At 47.5% G+C, this 15,320-nt stretch overlaps 1 protein-coding gene across 1 annotated transcript in view; it reads left to right on the forward strand.

The window, feature by feature from the left end:
• Positions 1-3,220: 3,220 nt before the first annotated feature.
• Positions 3,221-15,320, forward strand: part of LOC138582004 (sperm-associated antigen 4 protein-like) — a 381,361-nt gene continuing 369,261 nt past the window's right edge. The window contains exons 1-2 of the mRNA XM_069652897.1: positions 3,221-3,393; positions 3,918-4,027. Coding sequence (XP_069508998.1) covers positions 3,284-3,393; positions 3,918-4,027 — 220 coding nt within the window. The 5' untranslated portion in view covers positions 3,221-3,283. The remainder of the gene's footprint in view (positions 3,394-3,917; positions 4,028-15,320) is intronic.

Raw genomic sequence — 15,320 nt, forward strand, 5'->3', positions numbered from 1 at the left:
TCATTATTTGCGCAATGCATCCATATTCATACCAATCCCGACCTTCATCCCACCCATCTCCATCCCCCATGTTTCCTGTTCCTGCAAATCTTCAGTCATTCCTGCCATATTCTTGCCCAATACAACAAATATGAACCCATATAACAACAAACAAGAGCAAACATTGAGACATTTGGCTCAACAGAGGAATTCCGTTCAAGCCTTCCCGCCCCCCAGGAGCAGTGATGTGCCTGGGGTCTGCAGGTATAGTGGAGACTGTTATAGCACGCTCCATCAGAGGCACATCCACCTTGGGTCATGATTGCCTGAGCCTTATCAAATGATCCAAGTGTCAAATAGAAGTCCTCATAGCAGGCTCCTAAGGTAGCATTGCGTCACGATGATGTAGTACCAAACGCTCACAAAGTCAGCCAAAGTGTCGATCTCATGTGCAGTGCGTATCAGTTCAGGAAGTCTCCTCTCTGGTCCAGGTGCCATCCCACACTCATCCATCAACTGATTTGCCTCGTTGGGGTGTTCAAGGAATAACGCTTTGCTGTTATATAGCACCTTAGGTTTTGCTGGGTAAAGTGGCATATATCTAAGACCCAGACTGTGTAGCCTCTCTTTGGGTAGGACAAACATGTTTCTCTTCCTTTGCACCAGCGGGGAATAGTCCAGAGAGATAGCCACTTGCAATGTTCCACGTTTAACTGTGCCCCCTTCCCTGGTAAACTTGAGGATAATCTCCCGGTCATGGAAGTTGAGGATACGTGCAATGATAGGGCGGGGAGGAGCACCCGGTGGTCGGCAGAGAGCCAGTGATCTATGTCCCCTCTCAACAGTGAATCCCTGGGATAACTGCCCAACTCCTATTTCCTGTATTAGGAGGTTTCAATGTATAGCGTTGGATCCAGGCCCTCGTCCCCCTATTATTGTGGCAGGATATGCCTTCAGCATCTTCAGTTCATTGTTCCAGGACTCTATTTCTGCACACCAGTTCATGCACAGTAGTTTTCAATGTTTCAGCCTCTGTTTTCACAGTCAGGAGCTGTTCTTCGTGGTCTGCAACCTTGGAGGATAAAGATCTAACATCTTGCCATAGTAGGTTGACGTCTATTTTGACCTCATCTATTTTAATGGCAGTACGTAGTGCAGCAATTGCAGCCAGTACTTTGCCTTTCTGTTCCAATGGGTGCATGACATCATTTGGTGGTGTATCCTCAGGATCGCAGGGGGGATCTCTCCCTCAGAGGTCTTAGGGCCAAATGAATCCATAACAGTCTTCTTCTGGGTTCCCTTCAACTTGGCATTTGGCATATCAAAGGCGTAATACACTTCGTATGACACCACCTATGTTACTATGGTTGCAGCCAATTAGTATTTGTCAGCTCTGACTCGCAGCAGGGAGTTCATCAGCCAAGAATACTCCAAGGTCAATAGTAGAGTTATGATTTGCGGATATTAATGTAGAGTCAAATAAAAGGGATGAATAAGACCCAGCACAGTATAATATCTCATATGGGAGTCAAGGTCACAAGGGGTTCTGGCATCTCCTTCGTTTATTTGTCTTCTTCAAGGCGCTAGCCGTCAGGGGTGCTCGTTATTGCTTTATTCCATATACCATAATCAAACATTGATGGGGAGCAGCCATCCGTCCGCTCACCTTCTAGGAGTTTTGAGTTGTTGGCAGCGTAGTCATTTAACAATGAGGTTATGTAACAGGAGGGTGTTCCAAGTTTCAGGGTCTGCAATCCCCCATCAGGTCTTTTTTCAGCGCATCAAAGGGTGTACCCAACTCACATAGGGTTTTTTACAGGAGCTAAAGCGTAGTGGTTGGTTGTCCCACAGCGATATACAGTGCAGCTCCCACGCAGAAATAAGCATACTACCAATAGTCAGTCTGGTGATTCCTCAGTTTCAGCAGGTGGCATATCAAACTTCCTCCATGGCCCTCCGCCTCCTCAAGCCAGCCGTGAGCAAGAATCTAAGGCAGCCAAGTAGGTTCACAGAGGCACAAGAACCTCAATCTGTTACAACTGTCACAGTAGCCCGGGCCCTAAACACTGCCTCCCAATCATCCGGTTATTCTCCCGTGTACATGGCCAGTGTGTATTCACAGTGCAGCATGTCGGCTATTACCAGACAGGGGGTCGTAATATCAAGGCGGAGCAACACCAGTGCATGCGGCAAGGCCCATCAGTTCCATGTGGCCGAGCGTGATGTAGATTGAGGAGGCTTTCCTTTCGTGGGTATACGGTGCAGTTTAAGTGATGTCCGGTTGATCCTCAGCAGTCAGGGAAGCCGCCGTGCGGTCATTCGGTCGGCTGCTCCAGGAGCACCGGTCCCAGTGCGGGCATCTGTAGGGCCACGACCCGCTGCAATTTGGCGAAAGACCTCGCATTCAGAAAAGCAGCTGCCTGCCAGAGATCATTGTGGCATCTCTTCATCCCAGAGCACATGCAGCAGTGGCCTCAGCAAGTCATATATCAGCCACTGGGGGGACCGCAGCGGCCGCTATGTTGGATATCTCAGTGGCAGCGTATTTCTGCAGATATCTCACGAAAGGGAGCTCAAATCAGCGTGAGAATCAAGCGATCTGCTTTCAGCACCTTCTGACACCATATCATTAAAAAATCTTTGGTGGGATGCCGGTAAAGGGTATCTATAATAGGATCACTCTTGGGAGCTCACATCAGTGGCCCCCTCACGGCATCACAGCAAGCCACATGCCTCACTGGTTCACATTTTATATTGAAGGAAATATAAAAAGAACAGGCTCTCTGAGTTTCCCTCCCATGCTCCTTGCAAACACCTCTCATGGTGACAAGGGAGCTCTTCATTTCCATCCAACTGTTCAGTGTAGTAGTCAGGGGTGGGGTGATCTGGCATCCTATGGACAGAATCTGCAGACCTGAGAGCCTGATGCTGATCGGATCTCCATAGGAATAGAACATTGAATGGCCTGTATTATGAGTTCATATTCACATGGTCTGTAGAATGTGTTCACTTAGATTATTCATGAATTGATCCATTGTACTTCGTGGTGGCCAAACAGGCTGATCTCCTCTCTGGCGTGGCAGTTTCCCTACAGATAGAAAACTGACTGGTTTCTATGGTGATATCATATGTTCTTTAGAAGAAATGAAGTTCACCAGGCCTGGTAGTCTCCCCTCTGAATGGAATCCCAGTAGGCTCTCCATTGTGATGTCACAGCAGCATGGAATTTGTGTGATTCTCCACCTTATCCATGCCATGCTCTCATATTCCCTGACGGGACACCAGTGGTGGCAGCAAATTGCCAATGTCGTCAAACCCTCAGGAACAGCAGCTGCCTCGAAGAAGCACTCGTATTGCCAACATGGGCCAGGAGCAGGGTCCCCGCACATACCGCGAACCTGGCGCTGCCAAGAGGTGGGGGGGGCACTTGCCCTGAAAGAGTTCTCACTGAACAAAAGGGTTTTCTTACACTGGGCCTGTGTCAATATAGTTTGAGGGTGGCATGCCTGAAGGGACAGGGTGAAGAAGGCAATGGGGTAGGGGGGAGGAAACTAGTTCGAGGGTGGGCAAGAAAATTTTCGCTACCATTCACTCATTATCCTAGCTGGTGTAGTACTTATATCTGTGGCGCGAAAGGAGACACACTGTATGATGTATTCATTCTAGGTTTCCTATTAATGTCTCCTGCAGGAGATTGCTAACCAACAGTCGGGATAATTGTCAATATCCCAGCTGCACTCCCTACATGTCCTAATAGAAAAAGGCACCTTGGGTACACAATGTCTCAGTTGAATGTGGCTTATGCTGCAGGGTTCTGTGTGGAACCTAAAGGCCTCACAAGTTCCAGCCCTACATGATCAGGGAGGGACTCCATTGGACTCTGGCCTGCCCTGAGTCAGTATATGTTGTGTTATTTTCTCCCCTTTTACCTTTCTTAGGGTATTCAAGAGAAAGTCGTCCTCTGCTGAGTTCCCAGAGACAATGGGGGAGTTCAGCGCCTCGACGCCTGAAGTTAAGCGAGTGGAACAGCATCACTATCATTACTGGGGTGAGTTACAAGCACTGAGTCAACATATTCCAAAGTGCATTGTGCAAACACAAACTTCGGCTTAAATTAGTAAATTAAGTTGAATGAAGTGGGGACGGTAAAGATACATGTTGCCAAGAAATGTATGGGGAATTAAGCTGAAACGTACAGAGAATTACTGAGGGTGCCCTGCACAGCTTCAGTGCCTCGCACAGATACAGTATGGTTTGTCAGGGCTGTCAACGGTTTTTTAGGCTGAGCTCCACCACCAATGTGTGATTGTTGGCATGAGAGGAATTTCCCTTTGGGTTTACATATGGTGTAACCTGGCGCAGAACTAATTTGCCATTGGGACACACATGTCCTCTTAGCAAAAAAACGAAAATGCTGTCCGATCCTGCAGGACCCTCACAATGTATAACACTCACATCTGTGTGGTCCACCAATCTTGGGTCCAACCTAGCCAATCATGCGCCGATTCTCACATATGTCCATGCCTCAGATGCCCACCCATGCCCAGCACACGCCTAAGCACTGGGCTCAATCAGTGCTCATGTCCTGCATCCTGAGATTCTCCCCAAGTCTGGATGCCCCCTCTTTTCCGATGCCTCCCACCCCTGCATAGTCTAAATTCTCCCATGCACCCAGAATTCCCTCCTCTTGCGTGTAACCCTGCACCTTATGTGCCTAATTGTTGGATGTCCTCCCACCCTGTATGACCACAGACCTGCAGGCGAGAAGTTTCAGGGGAGACGTTTCGGTTTAGAGCAGACTGCAGCTGTTACAGCGTTTAAGATGGTATCAAGCAGGCAATGGGCTGTTGTGAAGTGAGACCTTGGGGACAAAAGAATGGTGCCCATGCGAGGTGGGCATAGGGACTTGCTAAAAGTTCATTTATTGATGGGTTTGTGCAAACAGTAGCTAGTACTCTGATGAATTCATTATCAAACAATGAAGGGGAAACCTAAATTGCGACAAGGGGTTGATATAAAGAAAGGGGATGTGCTTTTTTGTTTAATAAGTTAACAAGTTTTTGTATAAAATTACACAAGGGTAGCAAAACTCCCCCTCTGGTGTACTGTGCCTTATTTAAGATCTGGAACTCAGTATTGTGGCCCATCTCCTGACTTAACATGCTTTACATTTGCTGGTAGCTCAGCACTCCACCAGAACAGGTGAACTGGGCTGACAAGGGCAATATCCTCTTATGCCCACAGTACTAGGTGTTAGCTAGCTCCAATGCTCTCTTGACCCACAGGGCCTTAACCGTCTATGAACCTTAGGCCTGCATACCTCCAGATCTGCAGCCCTGGGTGCCCCAATTCTCAGATCCTCTGAGCCGCAGATGCCCCCAGCTCTGTACTCCAACCCAGATCCTCACTTGCCCACAGCCTCAAATGTGCCCAACCCTGCATACCTCCTAAACCTGCACATACCCCATTCCCTGTAAGATTTCCAGTTCTCAGAGGCCCCACAGCTCTGAATGCCTCAAGCATTAAATCCCCTCTCAGCTGCATGACCCTCACCCGGAAACACCTTCAGACACGAATGCTCACAGCTCATTTATCCCATGTTATGCGCAAATGACTCCCAAGTCCTGGCTTTCTTCACTGCACTTGTAGTTTTCTTTTTCCCATTAAAGTGCAGGTCTACAAACCCCAGAATGCAGAATAAAAACTGGATGAGCTACTGTGGCATGGAATGGCTCACTTTGAGAGCTTGGTAGGTCCCAATCCTCAGGTCATCCCCATATGGTTCCCGGACTCACATGTGGAAGGTATTTTAGAGTAAACTAAATCATGCTTTGAGTTAAGATTCTCTGCTGTCCTTATTACCCACGAACAGTCTCTAAATGTTCTACTGTTTATCCCAATCTTTGCTTATATTTCCTGAATCTTGAACCTTAGACTTAAATGGAATTGTAAGCTTGTCCTTCAAAGCCTTCACATCCCCAAAATGTCTCTTACTAACTTTGTGGATAGGAATGCATGATCCTGGTAGTAAGTGTTCTATTAAAACATACCTTCTAGCTACTAAAGTTACTTAGAACGTCCCAATATGCTGTTTGACTCTTCTCTTGCACCTGTATTTTAGTTGACATTATTTTTATGATTATATGTTCGCTGTGGCCTGTATTTCTATTAACAAAGAACTGTTCCTACTGGATATGAAAAGTTCAACCAGTTCGATGAACATCGCAGTGGTGTAGGCGTTTTATAAATCCACTTAAATAAATGGCAGGACCCATCTTCACGGCAAATATTCTACATTGGATCACAGCACTTCACAGACACCCACCAGCAATCCAGGCTGGACAGGGCCCATTATCCCCTCTCTTTACCGACCGAAACAGACTCATTTTGCAATAAGTGTCATGTGTATGCAAGGCGCCACCAACGTTATCACTGACACGCTGCTGGCTCACCTGCATACGAGTTTAAACATTCACCGAGACGCAGGGGAAAAGGAAAGCGACAGGCGAGCCACTCTCGCGTTCACTCTTTCATTTTCCTCTCTGTCTCCTGAGCAAGCAAACGCTGCCTGCAAAGTATGCTTTGCAGATGACGTTTCCTAATGGATTAATCCACCTGTTTTTCGGCAGGTGCAGCAAAACTGTGGCAGATTCCGTAGGCATCCACCCGTTTTATGCCTGCATGAAAATTGTAGTAACTGAAGAGACGATGTCGTGACATCAAGGTAGGTTTATTAACTTCAAAAGCCGGCGCTCCACCTGCATCCGCCGCCCAGCTCTCCAATAAACTACTGCCCCCACTCCGCTCGCATTCTCCACACGAATCTCATCCCACATTCAATCCTCAAGCAGCGTCGATAGGCGCATTGGCTTGGATTGAGACCTGCATCATAATGAACAGAACTCACAGATGTAAAGAATTTACAACACAACCCCCCCCCTTGAAACCAACATAAAACAATACAACAAAAGAGAGAATAGTAACATAAGATACAACCAAAATAAACGTTTAAATATTTACAGCTAAAAGAAATAAATTGTGTCTACCAACAGGTACCATCCCAATCCATGATATAATCTCTGGACCACACAGGACGTTTCCTAATTCTTGAGCTCTGTTCCACTCCACCACCCTCCAGACTTCCATCCTTATGTGCATTCTCCAACCTTCCATCCATGTGCACATCTTCATCAAGCAACTCAACAGCTTTCCTCCTTTCATTACCCCTCACACGCAACCCCAAACTATTCCCTTGCCAGTTCCATTTGCTGATGCGACCCAGATTCCAAATAGTTCCACCATGGAACCTGACCGTACGTTTGAATACTTCAACCACCTTCACTGGGTCCGAATATTTAGACTCTCCCTTTCTAACTACTCTCCCCTTCTTTATCCTGACACAGTGGCCTGGAAAAATCCTCATTCTGATCCCTTCATCATGTCCAACATTTTCCTTGACGTACCCTTCCACCTTTCTATTGTTAACTCACTCAGGATTCAACAACGTGTTGGGCTCCCTGCCCCTCATCATCTCAAACAGTGACTTCTGATGGCAATCCTTCTGCTCCAAAGCCTTTCCCTAAGTCATTCCTCCACTAACATATTATTCCTTAACACCTGTTCTATGGTCTCCATAACCACCCTGTTGCACCTTTCCACCATGCCATTTGTTTGAGGTTGGTAATAAGCTGAAAACCTCCACTCAATCCCTATGCGTTTAGCAAAATCTCTCATTTCCTTGCCCTTAAATTGGACTCCATTATCACTTATCACTGTTCTGGGGTAACCCTCTCTTCTGAAAACTTGTAACATGAACTTGATGATTTCACCAGTATCTATTTTGTTCACTAGTTTGACCTCCATCCATTTCGAGCAATAATCTACCATAACCACAGCTCAGATTCTCATACAGTCCCATAATATCTATGCCCAGTCTCTCCCATGGCGCTCAACCTTGGCTATGTTAATCGGTGCATTTTTGAAAACCTCACAACTCGTCGCAATTTTGACAGGGCCAACAATTTCTTACAGATCTCTCAACCATAATATCAAATCCCGGCCACCAATATTTTGCACGTACATTATTTTTTGTTCCCGAACCACCAGGATGTCCTTGGTGAGCCTTCCCTACTAATTCCTCTCGCAAGCTTTGAGGTGGGACTAACTTATCCCTTCTCAGCAACAATCCATACTCCAACGAGCATTCATCCTTAACTTCCCAGAATTTTAGACAAGTCTCCTCCACCATCTTTTTGTCAGGCCATCCATTCCTAGTGTATTCAATGACTTTTACTAAAGTCAGATCTTTCATAAATTCCTGCAACCACTCTTCTCTTGAGGTCACCTCAATTACTGCAGCCACCCCTTCAATGTCCTCAACTATACTGGCAGATGATCCATCTAACGGTAGTCTTGACAAAAAATCTGCAATCTGGTTTCTCTTGCCTGGGACATATTTTACCACATAATGATAATCTTGTAGTCTGAGACTCAAACGAGCCAACCTAGGAGAGGCTTTGCACATGCCACGTACATGGTCTGTGTGTACTATGAACTTGTTCCCCCATAAATACTTCCTGAAATAGTTAATCACCCAAACACAAGCTAACATTTCTCTTTCTATAACAGAGTACCTACTTTCAATGTCAGTAACCACCCTAAATGCATGACATATTATTTTCTCTTGACCATTTTCTGAAAATTGTGACAAAACGGCTTCTAAACCGATGCCACTGGCATCCACAGTGAGTTTCGTCTTCCTTCTAAAAACAAAACCCCCACCCAATTCTATGGACTCACAAATGCCCTTTCTGATGCACTCAGCTGAGAACTTGCACTCATCACTCCATACAAATTTGACGTCTTTTTACATTAATCTTCTTAAAGGCTCAGTTAGGCTGGCAACATTTTCTACAAACTTGTTGTAATACTCACACAACCCTAGAAATGACCTCAATTCAGCCTTGGTTTTAGGATCAGGTGATTCTTTGATCGTTTTCATAGCTTCCAATTTAGGTTTGTAGCCTTTGCCATTTACCACGTGTCCCAAATACTTAACCTCCTCCGTCATGAACTTATATTTACTCCATTCTACTTTCAACCCTTTCTCACTCAGTCTGGATAGCACCTCATTCAACCTTCCATCATGCTCACTAGCACCCTTCTCAAATACAATGATATCATCTTGATAGACCAAAGTTCCATTAAGTCCTTTTAGCACGTGCGCCATGACTCTCTGAAACACGGTTGCTGCAGAGACTAGTCCGAACGGCCTTCTTTTATATCGATACAAACCAAAAGGTGTAATAAATGTGGTGAAGTCTCTACAATCTTCTGTCAGAGATATCTGATGGTAGGCACTGGATAGGTCCAAGGTGGTGAACGTGTCTGCACCCTCAATACAGTTCAGCAATTCTGATATGATCGGCAATGGATACATGTCCACCACAATGTTCCTGTTTACCTCTCTTAAGTCTACACATATTCTTAGTTTGCCATTTTTTTTTCACAGCAACGACAATGGGGCTCACCCACAATGACGATTCAATTTTCTTAATCACATCTTCTTCTTCGAGCCTGTTTAGTCTCGTTTTACTTTATCTATTAAAGCAAACGGTATTGGTCTGGCTCTGTTGTGCGCTACTGGTATCGCTCCTCGTTTCATCTTTATCTTATGTGCAAAATTCTTCAGTAAACATAAACGTGACTGAAATACATCCTCGAGACCACCACTCTCATGTTTGATTGTGTGTTCACAGCTGTTTTTTACTAAAAGTATGGGCTCATCCTCACACGGGTCTAGTCTGATCCGCAAAGCCGCCTGGTCCCTCCAACCAAGCACGTTTACTCCTTTTTCTGCTACGTCTACTTTCACTTGGGCTTGGTGATCTTTAAATTGTACAATGCTGCTGAACCATCCCGTGATTTAAATCCTTCATCCTTCAAACCCTCCAGGATTCTTGATGTCTGGTGATTTTAACTTGGACTTGAGTCCTTCAGGTGTGAGCCTTTCCCAAGTCTTGCGCGTGATGATGGTGTATGGAGAACAACTGTGTGTCACAAGTCTCACTTGATTTTATTGTTTGCTTGCGACCTTCTGGGATGTCTTCTTTCTCACGGTCTGGGATTTGTACAAACCCGAACGCTGGTCCTCGGATTCCAGCGTGAGGTTCGCTATCCAGCTTCCAGGAGTGTTCAGAAGTCCAGGATGGATACCAGGAAAGAATGAAGTTGCACTCGGGGGCACGGCACGCCGAGACCCGAGCGCGGAAGAATTCCAGGAAGACAAGGTAAATGAATGGGCGGAAGGACAGGATTTCAACGAACCGGGAACAAGGAATCAAAAAGGGAGCCCGAACAAACTCCGGCAACACACGTCCGACTACAGCAAGCGGTAGCGTTGAGACGCGCAGAGCCGCAGGGGCATGTCTCTCTTGTAGAGCGTGAAGCATGGAACGTAGAGACTGACCAGGAGCATTCCGTTTCGAGCAGCCATGTTGGAAGGATCACTGCATTCAATCCCCTATGGGTCAGGGCCCAGGAAGTCCAGAAAGGGCGCAGACGACGGTTCATGACACTGTCTACCATGACTAACAGTTTCCAATTGTCTATTATGACTTCACACCATGGACACTTTAATTCTTCTCCTGGTGGTTCTCGAACTACTACTACCCTTTCTTTGTTTTAGTCTTCTTCCGCTTGCACTATAGACACCCTCTTCTAGTGCCTGCACGTTACTTCAAAGTGTCCTTTTGTTCCACAGTTTCCACATTTTTTGCCCAATTGCCGGACAAGTTCTTGAGTATGCATAATGTCCAGATCTACATCAGTTGAAACATCTGTCTCCATCCCTGGCTTGCGGGGCATATGCTTTCACTTCATTTCTTGTCCAAGGTCTTCTGGAATTGCCCTTAATATCTCTGTAATCGGATCCTCTGGACATATAACTCTTACTATTGGAATCATCTGTACATTCCTTGTCCTTTTTTGTGCGCACAGCATTCACTGTTCCTTGATCTTCCAGATCTTGTGCTGAATTGCTGCTGCATTGGACAATGTTCTGAGTGGCCTCTAGCTTTTTACTCTTCATGGCTTTCAAGCACAACTGAGTTTGCTCCACCCTCTTAGCTATGGCAATTGCTTCTGGCAATGAAGGATTCCCCACCATCCAAAGTCTATTCTGTATTAAGGAGTCTTTGGTGTGGATGATTATCTGATTCCCGATCAGCTCATCTAGAGTAATGCCTGTTCCAAATTGACATGTTCGGGCAAGCATCCTTAGGGCCGATACACATTCTTCAATGCTCTCCTGTTCTCTCTGTGTCCTTGTATAGAAATTGTACCTATTAATGGCTACATTAATCTCAGGCGCATGATACTTGTCCAACTGTCTCAAAGCTTTTTCATGCTCATCGATGTCTCCCGCCTCATCTGCTGTTAGCTCCGGTAGCTCCCTGTACTTCCTTTGGCCCTCCAATTCCTTCTTCTGGGATGTCAGTCCCTCCTGCTCAACTGTCTTGACATAGTTGATCCAAAATTCCTTCCACTCTGGCCACACTACAGCAGGCTGACCTGGGCTCGGTAAAAAACTAGCAGGTGACTGGATACTGATGCCTTGCATGGTTTGCTCCCTACAAACATATGCTGTACAAAACGCTTTCAGTAATTTTCAAGCTAGTTGACTTCTGTCCCTCCAGCTGAATGCTCTCTTTCACAATTAATTTTTTGTTGTTGTAGGGGGCGTGGCTAACAAGCCATGTAGGAGGCAAGCCTTCACCAAAGCTCCCGATGATCCGTATACAATCCTGGTAATGCCCGCCGCCTGAGCCATCAAAATTGCAGCAAAATGCAGGCGAATGTGTGGGACAGAATGCTGAATGCAACGGAATGCCCAGCTGCGGATACAATGTCGCTTAAAAGAAACTGACCGCGAGATAAGATACGTGACTAGGCTGTGTAAACAATAATGAAATGGCCACCTCATACAAAAAAGAGCTCAAGGGATCGTGAGCCGTGGAGTGAAGCGGGGGCCATCTTTGCCCGAAAAACAACACGACTGCTGGTGTTGGAAGGAGGACGCGGGCAGTCTGCGGGTGCCAAACCCGCGCGCCCATAATCCGAGGCCCCCACAAGTGAGCATGCGCGCCCTGGGCGCCCAGGCAGCACCCGGTAAACGGCACGGCACTGGAGCGGGAGAAGAGGCGGACCCGCTCGAGGAATCGGAGTGCGGCCCACCCCCCGAACAACGGGCAACACGGAGGTGGCCCCTGGACCGCGCCCGCTTGAGTGGGAGCCCCTACTCTGCAGCCCAGAAGTAACGTGCGAGGCAGAGGGGAGGGGCCTGCAGTTGCCGTCCCGATAGCACTGCATTGTGCTTGTGGAGTCGGGGTGCGGCTCGCCCCCCCGAACAGCGGGCAACAGCGCACCCGCTGAAGATGCGCCCCCGCTCTGCAGCATAAAAGTAACATGCACAGCAGAGGGGAGGAGCCCGCGGTTGCCGTCCTGATAGCACTGCACTGTGCTTGTGGGGTCGGGGTGCGGCTCACCCCCCCCGAACAACGTCCAACAGCGCACCCGCTGAAGAGGGGCCCTACTCTGCAGCATAAGAGTAACGAGCACGGCAAGGGGGAGGTGCCTGCAGTTGCCGTCCCTGTGGCACTGCATTGAACTCGTGGAATTGGCCGCAGGCAGACCAAGAAGAACCGCCACAGGCACCATGCCAATAGTGTTGAATAGGCAGGCAAAGTGCCATCGCCCCAGATAACATATGCACAGGAGCACGGTGCACCACACCAAAAGTAAGCCAAAGAACTACACACGTTGGAAAGCACTGTCCGGTATGAGGCCGGCATAGAAGGGTCTCCAGGCAGGACACAGCTGGCACACTTCACAAATGGAGGAATAGGCTGGGGCGCCAAGACCACCGCGATACTGGAGGCAACATCTGTACCATCACCAAGCGCTAGGAAGTCATAAGACTCAGCGCCCCAGAACATTCGAGGCTGAACATCCACACTGGCAAGCAAGACAACCTCCCCACGGACACAAGTGCACAAAGGAAAAGGACTTTCGATGAGCGAAGATTGAGAATAGACCAACGAGGAGCGGCGGCAAGGAGCGGGTTCTGGGGAAGGGTGTGACACCCCAGCGCCTCACACCCAGAGTGACGCCCCACGCCGACGAGAGAATAGCCCCCTGATAGCCCCCAGCACCAGACAGTAAAGTGGTGGCAACACAAAGAACATTGGCCTTGGCCACCCAGCCTGGTAACAGAAAGACACACAAAGATGGCGACTAAACAGCCCAAAACAAAGGGGAAACAACCCACAATGGAGGACTACACCAAAACTCCACAAACAACGGAAGGCGCCAGGAACAAGGAGAGAAACACCCAGGGAGACGCATCACCAACAAGGGGAGACCGACAGATACTGGAGGCTATTGCAGAACTGAAAGCGTTATGGGAAACAAAACTGGAGGCGGCAATGACCACACTAAAGGAGTCGCTAGAGGCCAAAATCAACACAGTGAAGGTGGACGTCAACCTACTGAGGCAAGACATGAGGTCAATGGCGGAACGCACAGGCGCCCTGGAAAAGTAAGCGAAGGCAAACACGCCGGCCTGCGTGTCGCACATCGAGGAGATACATGCACTGCGGCAACGAGTGGGCAACTTGGAAGACAGAGCTGAAGTGGCCGATGGACGGGCACGGAGGAACAACATACGTATTGTGGGCCTTCCGGAGGGACAGGACGGATCAAACCCCACCGAATACATTGAGTAAATGCTATTGCAAGAAATATAAGGAGGGTTGCTTTCTCAAGGCTTTGCAGTGGAGAGGGCACACAGAGCCCTGACAAGAAGACCCCCCCGGGAGACCCTCCAAGACCAATAATAGCCAAGATACTGAGCTACCGCGACAGAGAGAGGATTCTGGAATACCTTCGCAAAGACGGCACAATACAAAGATCCTTGGCGTCCATCACTGCCTACTCGGATTACACACTCCAGGTACAAAGACGACGGATGAACTTCAGGATAGTGAAGAAGAGGCTCTGAGAAGCGGGCCTCAAATACATGCTGATGTACCCGGCAAAGCTGAAAGTGTTCCATGGGAACCAACCAATATTTTTTGAGACCCCTGAGGATGCGATGGAGTGGCTGGACACACAGAACTACCCGGCAGAGACAGACGCCCCGGTGGAAGGCAGGACGGAGAAACGCAACGACTGCCCGAGAGTCTGAGGTGTCGTATAACTGGTGACATTGGGACTGGATTATAGACCTGTGATACTAGAAGAAGGCGGGTAGTACTTGAGACAGCAACGGTTCGGGAGGTACAGAAGACCTGAACTCACACCCCAGTAGATAGATTAGTTGGGGTACCAGTAGAGCGGTAACCCCCTGCTGGGCACCTAGTACCGGACTAGCTAGGGTAGGGCCAAATGCGGGATCGTCTGAGATCCAGGGATGGAGCTGGGCAACAGTTGGGGCAGGATAGGGAGGAGGGAGGGGAGCTGGGGAGTGTGTTATGGGGGTTGAAAGGGAACAAGCCTACACCCACGTTGTTGTTGTTGTTTATTTACTTTTATTGCGCACCAGACCTGTAAGTAACAGGGCGCAGCAATAAGAAGATGCAAAGCTTACATAGTTACAAGAAATACAGTATATACAATAAAAGCTTACATAGTATCCATGGTTATAAAATATACAAGATATACAATAAAGACTTATGTGATTACAAAACTATGCAATGTACAAATATACAAGTTACAGAGAGGCACAGAGTTTAAATGAGAATATAAGACGAGTGAGACTCAACTGATCAAGGTACGGAGTAGGCCTAGAGGTAGGAGACTAGGGCTCGGTAGAGATGAGGTGTTTGATGACATTTATTCGGAAAAGTGGGTAAGGTTGGTCTACTCTTAGATCTAGTGGCAGTAGGTTCCAAGATTTAGCAGCGTTCACTGGGAAGCTATTACCACCAATTGTGGTGAGTCTGTATCTAGGTATGGCCAAGCAATTAGCATTGCCAGCTCTAGTAGGTTTGAGAGAGATTCTTCTATGAAGTTTATCTGTGAGGTAGCTAGGGGCAGCGTTATTTAGAGCTTTGTGAGTCAGTGATAGTGTCTTTAGCTGTATTTTGTTACCAGTAGATAGCCATTTATGATGGCGTCTAATGGAGGAGATATGGGTTCTTTTATTTATGCCAAGTGCTGCTCTCAAGGCATTATTTTGTAATGTTTGGAGCCGCTGGATGATATTTTCATTAGCACCACTGTATTGGGCATTACAGTAGTCAGTTCTGGATAGTAGTAAGGCTCTGGTCAAGATCAAACAG

Source organism: Ambystoma mexicanum, chromosome 3q (assembly GCF_040938575.1).
Source record: "Ambystoma mexicanum isolate Mex_15411 chromosome 3q, UKY_AmexF1_1, whole genome shotgun sequence".
Lineage (NCBI taxonomy): Eukaryota > Metazoa > Chordata > Amphibia > Caudata > Ambystomatidae > Ambystoma > Ambystoma mexicanum.